The following is a 15,909-nucleotide window of genomic DNA, read 5'->3' on the forward strand; positions in this document are numbered from 1 at the left end:
GTACGCTTTTTAAGGGCAGAAAATAAACACAAATAGGTGTGGTGCGCACCGCACAGTAACGCCGGGGAATTACTAACCTTTATTCCCTACAGCAGCAACTCCCGGCAGACAGGGACTGCTTGCAGCGGCCCCAGATCTTACAGCTCGTCCAGCTCATACTCCGGCGCGCACCAGACCCGAGGACCCCAGGCTGCCCGCGGCGGCGCCTGACCCGAGGACCCCGGGCTGCCCGCGGCGGCGCCTGATCCAGGCACAGGCTCGTCTCCGCGCGCGCGTTCCTGTCCTCCTGCAGCGAGAGCCACCCTAGCCCCTCCTTGACCCGTCTGGCTGCGGTGAGCCGTGCGCCGACCCTCGGGATCGCGCACGCACAGGCGGGGTCGGACCGCCCCTCAAGGACCCGGGCCGGGAAACCCGCGCTGTCACAAAGGGGGACACGTGGGTGCCGCTGGCCCGGCCGAGCTCTCCCGCAGCGGGAGAGCTGCCTCCGCCGCCCGCCACCTCCTCCCCGGCCGCCCTGTGGGGCCGCGGCCGTGGCCGGCTGAGGAGATCTCCCGGCCAAGTGTGATCGCCGCCTTCAGTACGTACACGCGGCGCGAACTCCCCTTTCACAACCCCGGGGAGGGCGGGCGATTGGGGTCCCGCCTCCTCCTCCAGGCGCTGCTCGCGGCTGCTCCGCCAGGCCTAGATCCCGGCCCAGCGCCTGCGTGCCTTGCAGCACGTGCTCACGTCCCCTCCTCTACTTGCCCGGTTTCTCCTCAGGTCACTCCACCGCGCTCGGACCCTGCACAGCCATGTCCATCCTCTACGTCTCTCCCCACCCCGACGCCTTCCCCAGCCTGCGAGTCCTCATCGCTGCCCGCTACGGGGAAGCTGGGGACGGTCCCGGGTGGGGAGGCCCTCACCCTCGCATCTGCCTGCAGCCTCCCCCGAGCAGCCGGACTCCATTCCCCCCGCCTCGCCTGCCCGCCCTGGAGCAGGGGCCTGGCGGCCTGTGGGTGTGGGGGGCCCCGGCTGTAGCTCAGCTGCTGTGGCCAGCAGGCCTGGGAGGACCCGGGGGCAGCCGGGCAGCTGTCCTGGTCCAGCAGTGGGTCAGTTATGCCGACACGGAGCTCACACCAGCTGCCTGCGGGGCGACGCTGCCTGCCCTAGGACTTCGAGGTCCTGGTCAGGATCCCCAGGTGAGAGGGAAGAAGAAGGAGGGAGAACTTCTGAGTAAACAAGCAGGATTGGAAACAATCCCAAGGAAGGAAGTAGGTTGTCAGGCGGTCAAATCCCTGTTTGCCGCCGGGTGTAGTAACTTTGGGAACACTTTAAGTTCTTCAGCCTTGGTCTTCTGTGTCTGAGAACGCAAGCTGATGTAATCCCTTTTTCCTCTGGGGGTGTGGTAGATGAGCGCCTGGGAGCGTGCTTTTGGTGTTTTCACTTTTGGTTTTGGAGTGTGTGTGCGTCTTTAAACAGGGTCTCACTCTATCTGAATGGCTTGGAACCACACGGGTGTGCCAGGCATTACTAAGTCTCTGATGGTCTTTGGGTTTTTGTTGCCATGATAAAAACATGACCAAAAGCAGCTTGGGAAAGAAAGGATTTATTCCAAGGTATAGCTCTAAGGTTATACATCCCTGAAGGACGTCAGGCCAGTGACTGGAGGAAGGAACTGAAGCTGAGGCACTGCAGGATGGCTACTTACTCGCCTGCTCACCACAGCTTGTCACCAGGGGAGGTATTGCCTACCACGAACTGGCCCTCCACGTAGTCGTTAGTTAGGAAAATGTCCCCACAGATTCACCTTACAGGCCGATCTGGTTGGGGACATTTTCCCAATTGAGTTTCCCTCTCCCTACAGGCCCCTGGCTTGTGTGAGGTTGACAAGGCCCTGGTTGGCAAATGTGACAGGGACACCAGGTGTGAGCTGTAGAAAAGGCTGGGGAGAGACCGATAGTTGCTGGGAGGAGTTAGGGGAGATATGAATTGAAGGAGGGGGAAGGGAGAGGACGGATAACCAGCCGGATTGTTCCTGTGAGCCCTTCCGGGGTAGACCTGTACCATGCTTAACTGGAAGCGCCACCCCTTCAGGAGAGGGAGTGCTCGGTGGATACTTGATGTCTCTTGGAGGGGTGGGGGGAATGAATGAACCACACAGACCCTGACTGGTTTCTTCATGTCCTGATGGGCTAGCAAATCCTCATTTCTGCTTCATGTTTGCTCCTTTGTGGTTTTCTTGGGCGAATCTTTGTTGATGCCGGAATCTGGCAGTGTTGCTTCATAGAGTTCTTTAATTTTAGAGCCTGGTGTGATTCCTTGGGCGCATAGACTTAAGTGTTCAGGGGTGACTTGTTGACTAAATTACACACACAAAATGCCTGTATGTATTTGATTTTTATTTTGTGTGTTTTGCCAATGCACATGTGCGTGTGTTCGTGTGTGTATACGTGTGTGTGTACATGTACGTACACACACAAGTGTGTCTAGTGCCCAAGGAGTCTGGGTCCATGTAACCTCTATAACTGGGCTCACGATCTGTTGTGCCACCACCACGTGGATGCCAGGAACCAAACTTGAGGCCTCTGTAAGAGCAGCCAGTGTTGTTTATGTCCTGTCTCTCCAGCCCTCCTGCATGCTAAATACTCTTCCACTGAACTTTCAACCAGACATAGTTTTGTTACTGCTTTGAGACAGGGTCTTAACTATGTAGCCTTAATTGAAATGGGACTAGTTGTGAAGACTAGGCTAGCTTCAAAGGCACCCCCCACCCCACCCTTTTGCCTTCTGAGAACTAGGATTAAAGGCAGTATCACACCCGGGAGAACTATTCATAATGACCGTGTGAGTGAGGAAGGAAGCAGTCCAAGCTGGTCAGTGGCTTGAGTCGGGGAACTTCGTGGACAGGGTGGAGCGGTGGCTCTTAACCTTGCAGAAAGGTCAGGACCCTTCTGAGGGTGGAAAGGGTGACCCTTTCACAGGGTTGCCTGAGAAAAGCGTTAGAAGTCATTTATATTACGATCCATTACCATAGCAAGGTTATAGTTGGGAAGTAGCTACAAAAATAATGTTTATGGTTTAGGGGTCAGCACAACATGAGGAACCATTTTAAAGGGTCTCAGCATTAGGAAGGTTGAGGACCACTGAGATAGAAGCATGGAAGCAGTGTCACGTGAGTCCCTTTCTTTTCCTGTTAGGCTGCCCTTGGGGCCCTGGGCAAGGCCTTGAACCCCTTGGAGGAGTGGCTTCGTCTGCACACCTACCTGGCTGGGGACGCTCCCACTCTGGCTGACTTAGCTGCTGTGACAGCCTTACTGCTGCCCTTCCGATACGTAAGTCCCTGGAGCCTGGGGAGGGACAAGTGCGTGCCCGTTAGACTTTGTATTACAGTGACTGAGATAATTGGTTTGGTTTGGTTTTTCTCAGGTTCTGGACCCTTCTGCCCGCCGGATCTGGGGTAATGTGACTCGCTGGTTTAACACCTGTGTCCGGCAACCAGAATTCCGGGCTGTGCTGGGAGAAGTGGTCCTGTACTCAGGGGCCAGGTCTGTCACTCAACAGCCAGGTGAGGAGGATAGGAGACAGCAGGGGGAGGGATGGGGGGGCCCCCCTTTTATCTAAGAAGTCCCTGGGTTGTTGGGTGCAGAGGCTGTGGGAGGTGAAGGTTGAAGGTGATCATCAGGCTTGGGGCAATGGATTTAGACTCTGCACTGTTCAGAGGGGTCCCCGGCAGCCTTGAGTCTGAATTTCTGTGCCTCCCTCCAGGTTCCGAGATCTCTGCACCCCAAAAGACAGCTGCTCAGCTCAAGAAAGAAGCAAAGAAACGGGAGAAACTAGAGAAATTCCAACAGAAGCAGAAGACGCAGCAGCAGCAGCCGCCGGCACACGGGGAGGTAGGAGGGCCCAGGCTGGGCAGGAGTGGGTGGAGCCCTTGTTGAGGTGGCTCATGGTTGGCTCTGCGTCTTCTTCCTTCTGAACAGAAGAAACCAAAACCAGAGAAGAAGGAGAAGCGGGACCCCGGGGTCATTACCTATGACCTCCCTACCCCACCTGGGGAGAAGAAAGGTACTGGCTGGGGAAGGGACCCAACTCTGGCCACTGCTTTCCCCGCTCCTCTCTGCCGTGTGTGTCCTGCTTGGTGAGGGAGGGTTAGCAGAACAGCCTCAGTCCTGGCCTGTTCCTTCCTTCCTCACTTGAGGCTCTCCGGCTTCACTGAGCCCTCTTCTTCCTCCCAGACGTAAGTGGCACCATGCCCGACTCCTACAGCCCTCAGTATGTGGAGGCTGCCTGGTACCCTTGGTGGGAGCGGCAGGGCTTCTTCAAGCCAGAGTACGGGGTGAGTGGTCGCTTCTGCCTAGGCCCAGAGGGAGCCAGAGGTGGACAAGGGCAGGACTTAGGAGCCACTGCCTGGGAAGGGGCTCCTCGATGATGCCTAGGCTTTAGCATTTGCCCCCTCCTTCTCCACCACCAGCGTCCTAGCGTGTCAGCACCAAATCCCCGAGGTGTCTTCATGATGTGCATCCCACCCCCCAACGTGACAGGTTCCCTGCACCTGGGCCACGCGCTCACCAACGCCATCCAGGACTCCCTGACTCGATGGTGAGCTCCTGTTTGCACCTCCAGCTGGCGCCCTCCGCCCTGCTTGGCTCCGTTCTCTCCCTGGGCTCTCTCTGCCATGCTGGCCTTGCCTGGCCCCTCAGGTGTGGCTTTCCTGCCTGCTCCCCTGAGCACTCAGCAGTCTGTCCCATTCAGGTAACTGTCAGTGCAGCTGACTTCCAAAGGCTCCTCTCTCTCCTTTCTCTGTCACCTGAGAACATTGGTACCCCACTGTTGCAGTGCTGGGGCTTGGGCTGAGGCCTGTATACACTGAGCGTGGTCTGCCATAGAACCTCACCGTTGGTCTGCAGCCACATTCCTTGGGATTTAACGGTGCATGGGCAGACTCGTGTTGAAACACATCTCCTCCATCTTCCCTCCCAGACCTCCCCCCTTCCTGAGTGCAGTCCCTGCACGACATCTTTCTAGGTCTGTCCTGGCTGTCTGCCTGGGTATCCCCATAGTTTATGGGGATCTTGCGTTCTTTCCAGGCTACACAGGTCCTTGGATGCTGAAGGGGAGTAGTAGTTTTTGTTGTGTTTAAGGCATGGTCTTACCGTGTAGTTTTATCTCTGCTATCCTGGACTCTATAGACCAGGCTGGGCTCGAACTCACAGACCCATCTTCCTCAGCTTCCCAAGTACTGGAGGGAAGGTAGTTGTTACTCTAGATCAGTCTTCCTTTCTTTCTATTTATTTTATTTTATTTATTTATTTTTTTTTCTTTTTTTTTTTTTTTTTTTTTTTTTTTTTTTTTGGTTCTTTTTTTCGGAGCTGGGGACCGAACCCAGGGCCTTGCGCTTCCTAGGCAAGCGCTCTAACCACTGAGCTAAATCCCCAACCCCTATTTTATTTTTTAAAACCCTTCTTAAGTTCTATGTGTGCGTTTATGTGGGTCTGGGCACGTGAGTGCAGATGCTGGCAGGAGCCAGGGAGGTTGGGCGTCCCTGGAGCTGGGGTTTGTCAGCCACCTGATGTGGAGCTGCAAACTGAACTCGGGTCCTTTGGAAGAGCGGCACGTTCTTAATGATCACTGAGCCGTCTCCCCGACCCCTCTCCTCCTCCCTCATTTTAGTTTACAGCAGATTGTAACTCGGTGGGAGACGTGGCTCACAGTTAAGAGCATTGGCTGCTCTGTAGCTCGAGTTCCTGGGTTTGGTTCCTAGAGCACCTGTCTGGTGACTCGGTCACCCTTAACCCCATTTCCAGGTTTACACCTCTGTGGGGACATAGGAGGCATTCATTCATTCAGGCAGGAGAACACTCATTCATAAAGTAAACAAAGCCACACAGCCAGGTGTGATAAGGCTAGCCTGGGCTACGTAGTGAGACCATGCCTCAAAGGCAAACACACAAAAAGTTGTTCCTCGACTTTTTTCTAATATTCAAGTTTCTATTGGACACGTATACTTGTTCTTAAATGCAGACTGACTTCATGTTTTTTCTTTTTTTAAATTTAAATGTCTTTTTAAAAGATTATTTATTTTACATATATGAGTACACTGTCTTCAGACACACCAGAAAAGGGTGTCCGATCCCCCTATAGGTCCGATTCCCCTATAGATAGTTGTGAGCCACCATGTGGTTGCTGGGAATTGAGCTCAGGACTTCTGAAAGAGCAGTCAGTGCTCTTAACTGCTGAGCCATCTCTTCAGCAACTAATTTAAATTTTTATTAAACATGAGAACAGTATTTTCTTTACATACATGTTGGTACCACACGTGTGCTTTGTGCTTGCAGAGGCCAGAGGAGGGAGGTGGAGACCTTGGAACTACAATTACAGATGTGTGAGCCACCATGTGGGTACTGGGCTTTGAACCTGGGTCCTCTGGACAAGCAGCCAGTGCTCTCTTAACTGTTTCTTAAGTTGAGGACCTGTGTGTTGGCTAGGCTAGCCTGCCGCTCTTGGCTTAGCAACGACGCTTCCTGTTGTTCTCAGGAGCTGGAACTGCAGGTGCACACCCTGCAGTTTTAGTAGATTTACTTATCTACTCATTTTGTACTAGCTTACATGCACTAGTGTTTTGCCTGCATTTCTGTCTGGGTACGATGTGCCCAGCAATGCCTTGGGACTGGAGTTACACAGTTGTGGGCAGCCATGTGGAGCTGGGAAGAGATCCCAGATCCTTGAGATCCTCAGCCAGTGCTCCTCACAGCTGACCCAGTGCTCCTCACAGCTGACCCAGTGCTCCTCACAGCTGGCTCAGTGCTCCTCACAGCTGACCCAGTGCTCCTCACAGCTGGCCCAGTGCTCCTCACAGCTGGCCTAGTGCTCCTCACAGCTGACCCAGTGCTCCTCACAGCTGGCCTAGTGCGCCTCACAGCTGGCCTAGTGCTCCTCACAGCTGACCCAGTGCTCCTCACAGCTGGCCCAGTGCTCCTCACAGCTGACCCAGTGCTCCTCACAGCTGGCCCAGTGCTCCTCACAGCTGACCCAGTGCTCCTCACAGCTGGCCTAGTGCTCCTCACAGCTGGCCCAGTGCTCCTCACAGCTGACCCAGTGCTCCTCACAGCTGACCCGTCTCTCTGAGCTCCCCTAAGGGAGCTTTGGTTTGTTTGGTTTGGTTTGGCTTTTGGTCTTTTGATTTCCTGTTTTCGGGTTTTAGTAGCCCAGAATGGCATTGAGATGGGTGACCAATGGCAATGAGTTAGGTGGCCAAGGCTGGCCTTGAACTCCTGACACTCCTGCCTTCCCCAACCAGCATGAGGATTGCATGGGTGAGCTGCTCTACCCAGATTTGTTTTTAACAGTAATGATACCAAAGGGCGCTTTTCTTCTTCTTTTTCAGTGGGGGTCTGTCTTAGAACTTGCTATGTAGACCAGGTTGGCCTCAAACCCAGTTTGCCTCTGCCTTCTGGGCAATGAGATTAAAGATGTGCACCACTGCCGCCCGGTTCCTCAAAGCACATTAAAGTTTATAAAGTATGTTAATGCTTTCTGGGGCGTCTGTAAGGCCGACTTCTTGCTATCTCTAAGAGACTTGCTACAATCCCTTTCCACAAAAGATCTTAGTACAGTGTGATAAGCAAGCGAAACTGTAATCCTTACTTCATTGTACACTGTTATTTTGTCTCCCCCCCCCCCAGCCGAGGACTGAACCCAGGGCCTTGTGCTTGCTAGGCAAGCGCTCTACCACTGAGCTAAATCCCCAACCCCTCATTGTACACTGATGATGGTCCTCTAACATGCGAGGGGTTGGGAGGGAACAGTGGAGATGGCTCAGTGGATAAAGCACGCTGCAAACATACGGGAACCCAAGTTTGGATCCACGGGACCCGTGTAACGCTGATTGCACATCTGTAATCTCAGAAGCACTGAGGAGCAATGGACGCTTGTGCTGTAAGCCTCTTACAGTGGAGAACAGGAGAACACAGCCCAAGGTGGAAGACAGGGGCTGAGGCCTCAGTTTACCTTCTGCCTTCCACATGCACACACGCCCACGCAGGTGCACACATAAAAACTAAAACCCTGGGGTTGGGGATTTAGCTCAGTGGTAGAGCGCTTGCCTAGCAAGCACAAGGCCCTGGGTCCAGTCCCCAGCTCCGAAAAAAAGAAAAAAAAAAAAAAAAAAGAAGTACTGATTGTGTCTCCGCCCTTTTTGGCAAATGGGAACATTGAGATGGGTATTCCTGTGTATGTAGTCCTGGTGGCCTGGAACTCATAGAAATCCACGCCTCTGCCTCGGGTGCTGGGATTAGATGAGGCCACCACCCTGGCACGTAACACCTTCTTACCTTATCGGCTGGCATTTCCTATCGCCTGTGTCCTCCCTTACATCTGCCAGCCTCTTCCTCCTGCTGGCCTCCCCTTTTGTTGTGAACGGAGTGAAGGTTCCCCTGTTCACAGGGTGCGGGCATAGTATCAGTCATTCCACTGAAGAACATGCCTTTCGTCCCTCTGCAGTCACTAGGATCTGGAGAGGCCTGTGCCCGCCCTGTTCGTCTTCTCTGTTGGGCACTTTAATAAGACATGGCGAGTTAGGAGCAAGACCTCTTGGGTAATCTGCTTGGGTCTGTGGATGAAGTTGGCTTCTGTCTGTGGCTTTGTTCCTAGGACCATCTTGCCCTTAGCTCTCTGGCTGGGTGAGACCTCCTCTGTTCTTTTTAGAGATTGTTCTGCTGGTCTTCCAAGTTCTTTCTCTGCCTGACTTCAGAATGAGAGGGTTTCAATCCATCCCTTTTTTTTTTTTTTTTTTTTTTTTTGGTTCTTTTTTTCCGGGCTGGGGACCCAACTCCAGGGCCTTGCGCTTCCTAGGTAAGCGCTCTGCCGCTGAGCTAAATCCCCAGCCCAATCCATCCCTTTCTTAAGCATCCATGACCCCCTCTGGCAGAACCGTGAGACCGTTGGTGTTGGCTCTACCTGCCTGGCTCACCCTCTGGCCCTCCTGTGTCCCACAGGCACCGCATGCGGGGGGAGACCACCCTATGGAACCCAGGCTGTGACCATGCCGGCATCGCCACCCAGGTGGTGGTGGAAAAGAAACTCTGGAAAGAGCGGGGTCTGAACCGGCACCAGCTGGGCCGTGAGGCCTTTCTTCAGGAGGTCTGGAAGTGGAAAGCGGAGTGAGTCCAGCAAGCCCACGGGTGCTGCAGCCCTGGCTGCGGGCTTGGGCTCCCACAGGGGTGGCCAAAGGCTTATCCTGGACTCTGTCCACTTCCAGGAAGGGGGTGACAGGATTTACCACCAATTAAAGAAACTTGGCAGCTCCTTGGACTGGGATCGAGCCTGCTTCACCATGGATCCAGTATGCAGGCAGAACCCTGGGGCGGGGCGGGGGTGCTCCCTGGGTGGGGTCCCCTCTGCCAGGAAGTCAGAGCATAGCCAAGGGCTCAGCCATCAGTGCCTAGCCCAGACCTAAGCTGCAAGCCCCCAGCTGCCCCTGCATCACCAGACCCTGACCTGCCCTGCACTCCCATAAAAAACAAACTGTCCTGGAGGTTCTGTGTGGGACTCTAGGATAGGCCTGGTGAGCTCCCCCTCCCCCCTCAGTCCTCACCTCACACTCCCACCCTGGGCATTGTCCTTGGCCTCCAGGCACCAAGATTTCTCTGACTTCCACTTTCTTCACCCTAGAAATTGTCAGCAACTGTGACAGAAGCTTTTGTTAGGCTCCATGAAGAAGGGGTCATTTACCGCAGTACCCGCCTGGTCAACTGGTCCTGCACCCTCAACTCTGCCATTTCTGACATCGAGGTGTGTAAGCCTCTTCCCACAGTGGCCCGTCTCCCTCTGCCCACCGCCTGTCTCCCTCTGGTCTTCCCTAGCCTGGGCCTGGCCCACTTCTCTAAACACCCATCTCACAGGTGGATAAGAAAGAGCTGACGGGCCGCACCCTGCTCTCTGTGCCTGGCTACAAGGAGAAGGTGGAGTTTGGGGTCCTCGTGTCCTTTGCCTACAAGGTCCAAGGCTCAGGTGGGAGCTAAGGACACCAGGATGTGGGCTGGGAGGGGGCAGGTGGAGGGAGCTCAGACACAGAGCCTTCTGTCACTCCAGACAGCGACGAGGAGGTGGTGGTGGCAACAACCCGGATCGAGACAATGCTGGGGGACGTGGCTGTGGCTGTGCACCCCAAAGATCCCAGATACCAGGTGGGGCGTGGACACTCGTGCTGTGTTCTGGGGTGGGTGAGGGCCTGGTGCCCAGCCCTGCCAGTCCTGACCTTTCCCTGTCTGTGTTAAGCATTTAAAGGGAAAGAGTGTCGTCCACCCGTTCTTGTCCCGGAGCCTTCCCATTGTCTTTGATGACTTTGTGGACATGGAGTTTGGCACAGGTGAGCCGTGGCCGTCGCCTGTTGGGAGAAAAGACTGAAAAATTACCTTCGGTGCAGTAGGCAGAACTGAAGCTGGATACAAGATACAAGACACCGTGTTAGGGAGCAGACAGCAGAGGGGTCTGGGAGCCACGCCCTTCAGCGTGAGGGGTGTGGGAGGGAACCCCCAGCATGCAGTGGAACCCTGGCACACCCTGTGTCCTCCAGGTGCTGTGAAGATCACCCCGGCCCATGACCAGAATGACTATGAGGTTGGGCAGCGACATAGGCTGGAGGCCATTAGCATCATGGACTCGAAGGGGGCCCTTGTCAATGTGCCTCCACCTTTCCTGGTGAGGATGTCTGCACGGTGAGGGGCCTGTGTGGAAGGTGGAGAGTCTTGGGCATTGCCATAATGAGGCCTTTTCCATCCAGGGCCTGCCCAGGTTTGAGGCCAGGAAGGCTGTGCTGGCGGCCCTGAAGGAGCAGGGCCTGTTCCGTGGCGTCAAGGACAACCCCATGGTAGTGCCACTATGCAAGTGAGACCGGGGACGGTGCACATGGGGAAGGGAAGGGTGGAGTTCCTCTGGGAGCTTGGCACATGGCCTCCTCTCTATGACCTTCCTGCTGCAGCCGCTCCAAGGATGTGGTGGAGCCTCTGCTAAGGCCACAGTGGTACGTGCGCTGTGGGGAGATGGCTCAGGCCGCCAGTGCTGCCGTGACCCGGGGAGACCTCCGTATACTGCCTGAGGCCCATCAGCGGACGTGGCATTCTTGGATGGACAACATCCGGTGTGTATGGCCTGGGTGGGCAGCACGGCAGTTGAGAGACACGGGCTGAGCACCCTGACTGACCCCTTGCTGTTCGCAGAGACTGGTGCATCTCTCGGCAGCTGTGGTGGGGCCACCGAATCCCTGCCTACTTCATCACTGTCCATGACCCAGCGGTACCCCCTGGGGAGGTGAGGAGGCTCTAGCTAGATGTTGCTTGCCTGCTGGGGTTTGTTGGGCCCTTGGTTGGCAGAGGGGTCTGGGCGAAGTAAAGGAAGCCTTTTTGATAACCCTCTCTGTTAGGACCCTGATGGGCGGTACTGGGTAAGCGGACGCACTGAAGCAGAGGCCCGGGAGAAGGCAGCACGGGAGTTTGGAGTGTCCCCTGACAAGATCAGCCTTCAGCAAGGCAGGGATGGGCATGGACGGGGGGGACAGTTGGGATTCTGTCCTTTTATTACCATCCTGCTAATCTCTGACCTTTGTTCCTTCCAGATGAGGATGTGTTAGACACCTGGTTCTCGTCTGGTCTCTTTCCCTTCTCCATCTTTGGCTGGCCCAATCAGGTATGTTCTAACGTGAAGAGGGAGGGGCCTTGAAGGGAATGCTGGGCTTACCTGCATTGCATACTCTCGGCTTCCCCCAGTCAGAAGACCTCAGTGTGTTCTACCCTGGGACCCTGCTGGAGACGGGCCATGATATCCTCTTCTTCTGGGTGGCCCGGATGGTCATGCTTGGCCTGAAGCTCACTGGGAAGCTGCCCTTCAGAGAGGTGTGAAGATGCTAAGCCCCGCCCCCGTATCACCTCCCCTGCCTTCTTGGGTAGCTGTTGGTTAAGATTAGCTTTGGTGGGTCTGGCCCAGGGCTTCCTCTTCCCAGTGGACAGGCACTTGTCAGCCACACTGAGACTTGGAGCTAGTAGGACCACTAGGGACCCATGATCCCCAGTAGGGGGACTGGGGAAGCCATCAAGACTGGGAGGATCGTGGTCTCAATGTCACACTGTGTGCCCCCAGGTCTACCTCCATGCAATCGTGCGGGACGCTCATGGACGGAAGATGAGCAAGTCTCTCGGCAATGTCATCGACCCCCTGGATGTCATCCATGGAGTTTCCTTGCAGGTAGGGCACTCAGTGGTTCAGTTAGGAACAACTTTGCAGCTATGGCTGAAACAACCTGATGCCTCCCATCTCCTCCTTAGGGCCTCCATGACCAACTACTGAACAGCAACCTGGATCCCAGTGAGGTGGAGAAAGCCAAAGAAGGACAGGTGTGGGGTGGGCTGCAGCGGGTGGGCAGGTGTGGGGTGGGCTGCAGCAGGTGGGCAGGTGTGGGGTGGGCTGCAGCGGGTGGGCAACCTGACCACCCTATTCCCTCTGTGTCCTCTGTAGAGGGCCGACTTTCCAGCAGGGATTCCCGAGTGTGGCACTGATGCCCTACGCTTTGGACTCTGTGCCTACACATCCCAAGGTATGGTCTCCCATCCTCCCCCAGTTGCCTGTTTTCTTCCTTGAAACCTGTGCTCCTCCACCTTGGGTCTGCAGAGGACCTCTCTGAGAGGGAGAATGGGGTGGAGTCAGATTCATCCCTCCCCTAGGTCGAGACATTAACCTGGATGTGAACAGGATCCTGGGGTACCGTCACTTCTGCAACAAACTCTGGAATGCCACCAAGTTTGCTTTGCGCGGCCTTGGGAAGGGCTTTGTACCCTCACCAACCTCCAAGGTGAAGTTCTGGTTGTGGCCATCTATGACAGCACGCATGCCCACACAGCGTCAGGCGTGGTCCTAGTGTGCCAAGACTGAAGCTGCTGCACCCCCGCCCCCTTGCAGTCTGGGGATAGACGGGTGGCTCCCTGCCCTGGTAGTGTGCTGGCTGACATTGCTCTTCCCTGCAGCCGGAAGGGCACGAGAGCCTGGTGGACCGCTGGATCCGCAGCCGGCTGGCGGAGGCCGTGAGGCTCAGCAATGAAGGCTTCCAGGCTTATGATTTCCCAGCCGTCACCACTGCCCAGTACAGCTTTTTGGCTCTATGAGCTCTGTGATGTCTACTTGGTGAGCACTGGGGCGGGGCCTAGGCCTGTGCAGCTCTGACCTCTCAGGCTTGCCCTGAGACTTGAGTTCACCTTTTGTTTTCAGTCCTCATGGGGAGGGGGCTCCAGGTGGAACCTGGCCCTGAGCCTTCTGCCTCCCCGTCTCTAGGAGTGCCTAAAACCCGTTCTGAACGGAGTGGACCAGGTAGCAGCAGACTGTGCTCGGCAAACCCTCTACACCTGCCTGGATGTTGGTCTGCGGCTGCTCTCACCCTTCATGCCCTTTGTCACAGAGGAGCTATTCCAGAGGCTGCCCCGGCGGACACCAAACGCTCCTGCTAGCCTCTGTGTCACCCCCTACCCAGAGCCCTCAGAGGTATGAGGTGTGGCCTAGAGGGCACTGCTGCCCTCCCTTTCCCCCACTCTGCCTCACAGTGCTTCCCCTTCCCCCACTCTGCCTCAATACTCCCCACTCTGCCTCAAGTGCTCCCCCTCCCCACTCTGCCTCACAGTGCTTCCCTCCCCACTCTGCCCTGCAGTACCCCCCTTCCCCACTGCCAGTGCCCCCCCACCTGCCTCATAGTGCTCCCCCCCCACTGCCCCTGCAGTGCCCCCCCTCCCCATTCTGCCTCGCAGTGCTCCTCCTGTCCCCACTCTGCCTCCATGTGCTCCCCACTCTGCCTCACAGTGCTCCCCACTCTGCCCACAGTGCTGCCCCACAGTGCTCTCCACTCTGCCCCATAGTGCTCCCCACTCTACCTCACAGTGCTCCCCACTCTGCCTCACAGTGCTCCCCACTCTACCTCACAGTGCTCCCCACTCTGCCCCACAGTGCCCCCACCTGCCTCATAGTGCCCCTCCCCACCTGCCTCATAGTGCCCCCTCCCCACTCTGCCTCGCAGCGCTCCTCCTTTCCCCACTCTGCCTCAAAGTGCTCCCCACTCTGACTCACAGTGCTCCCCACTCTGCCTCACAGTGTCCCCACTCCCCCACAGTGCTCTCCACCCCCATAGTGCTCCCCACCTACCTCCTCAGTGCTCCCCACCTGCCCCCACAGTGCTCCCCACTCCACCTCACAGTGCTCCCCCACCTGCCCCACAGTGCTCCCCCACTCTGCCTCATAGTGCTCCCCCTCCCCACTCTGCCTCGCAGTGCTCCCCCTCCCCATTCTGCCTCGCAGTGCTCCTCCTTTCCCCACTCTGCCTCAAAGTGCTCCCCACTCTGCCTCACAGTGCTCCCCACTCTGCCCCACAGTGCTCCCACTCTGCCCCACAGTGCTCCCCACTCTGCCTCATAGTGCTCCCCCTCCCCACTCTGCCTCGCAGTGCTCCTCCTTTCCCCACTCTGCCTCAAAGTGCTCCCCACTCTGCCTCACAGTGCTCCCCACTCTGCCTCACAGTGCTCCCCACTCTACCTCACAGTGCTCCCCACTCTACCTCACAGTGCTCCCCACTCTACCTCACAGTGCTCCCCACTCTACCTCACAGTGCTCCCCACTCTGCCTCACAGTGCTCCTGGAAGGACCCTGAAGCCGAAGCTGCTCTTGAGCTAGCGCTGAGCATCACTAGAGCTGTGCGCTCCCTGCGTGCAGACTACAACCTGACCCGGACCAGGCCAGACTGTAAGCCTCAGGCCCCGTGTCTGTCCACCTATCTTGTCCCCCTGTCCTCCAAGGCCCCTTGGGGAACCCAGGGTCTGGCTGTATCCAGGCTTCACTTTTCTCCCTCCTCACTCTGCAGGTTTCTTGGAAGTAGCTGATGAGGCTACGGGTGCCTTGGCCTCGGCAGTGTCGGCCTACGTGCAGACTCTAGCCAGTGCGGGTGTGGTGGCCGTCCTGGCCCTGGGTGCTCCCGCACCACAGGGCTGCGCTGTGGCTGTGGCCTCAGACCGCTGCTCCATCCACCTGCAGCTGCAGGGGCTCGTGGACCCAGCCCGGGAGCTGGGCAAGCTGCAGGCCAAGCGGAGTGAGGCACAGCGACAGGCTGAGCGGCTGCAGGAGCGCCGTGCTGCCTCCGGCTACTCCGCAAAGGTGCCCCTTGAGGTCCAGGAGGCCGACGAAGTGAAGGTGTGTGGTGGGGTTGTCCCAGCATCAGCTGCTTCTGTCGTGCCCCGGTCTCAGCAAGCCCAGCTGCTAGGACCCTGGAACCCCTGTGGCAGGGGAACCCTGAGTATAGTGCCTGCTCCTGCTTAACTGCCTAGGCTCACCCAGAAAGTCAGGTTGTCTCCTGGTGTGGGATTCCCGAAGGCCCTTGCCCCTAGGGTCTTCCAAGGAGGCCCAGTGCTTGGAAGCACTGGCGACACTGAGTGTTCGTTCCCAGGCCCTCTGAGTGAGGGTAGCGTGTGGCCAGGCAGCCTTGGGCTCCTCATAGGTGGGGTCCCTCGGGGTTGTGTGCGCTCCAAGGCCTTTGTCACTGGGCACTCAGGAAAAGGAGCACTTCAGAGCAGGGTCTTGATGGAGGCATGGGGTGTGCTGCCTCACTGCCCTGACTTCCCGGTCCTCACCCATCTCACCAACCTGGGCTCCTCTACTCTCTGGGTGTTTGGTCTCCTTGGGCATGGGTCATCACCATAACCCCTTTTGCACCCGCAGTTACAACAGACAGAGGCGGAGCTCAGGAAGGTGGATGAGGCCATCGCCCTGTTTCAGAAGATGCTGTGACACCCCCAGTTCCAACCCCCAGTGTTCCACCAAACAGGGATGGCAGCAATAAAATATTTTGCCAACATTTTCTCTTGTCTGTGTGGTGTGGGCAGGGCAGGGGCATGCAGGCCTGGCCTGGGA

At 56.6% G+C, this 15,909-nt stretch overlaps 1 protein-coding gene across 1 annotated transcript; it reads left to right on the forward strand.

Moving 5' to 3' along the window:
* Positions 1 to 243: 243 nt before the first annotated feature.
* Vars1 (valyl-tRNA synthetase 1) lies at positions 244 to 15,853 on the forward strand. Its single transcript, XM_032888603.1, is given in 31 exon segments — positions 244 to 577; positions 760 to 1,178; positions 3,177 to 3,311; positions 3,406 to 3,544; positions 3,745 to 3,872; positions 3,960 to 4,044; positions 4,215 to 4,315; positions 4,451 to 4,578; positions 8,973 to 9,141; positions 9,236 to 9,319; positions 9,649 to 9,768; positions 9,879 to 9,987; positions 10,069 to 10,163; positions 10,255 to 10,345; positions 10,553 to 10,677; positions 10,760 to 10,863; positions 10,958 to 11,116; positions 11,196 to 11,286; positions 11,399 to 11,504; positions 11,591 to 11,661; positions 11,742 to 11,867; positions 12,112 to 12,216; positions 12,297 to 12,365; positions 12,487 to 12,565; positions 12,693 to 12,820; positions 12,993 to 13,115; positions 13,117 to 13,149; positions 13,297 to 13,503; positions 14,637 to 14,748; positions 14,867 to 15,192; positions 15,718 to 15,853. Coding segments are annotated over 30 exon segments (3,804 nt in total). The 5' UTR covers positions 244 to 577; positions 760 to 791; the 3' UTR covers positions 15,787 to 15,853.
* The last annotated feature ends 56 nt before the right edge of the window (positions 15,854 to 15,909 follow it).

The sequence above is a fragment of the Rattus rattus genome, chromosome 18, assembly GCF_011064425.1.
Source record: "Rattus rattus isolate New Zealand chromosome 18, Rrattus_CSIRO_v1, whole genome shotgun sequence".
In the NCBI taxonomy this organism is placed as follows: Eukaryota; Metazoa; Chordata; class Mammalia; order Rodentia; family Muridae; genus Rattus; species Rattus rattus.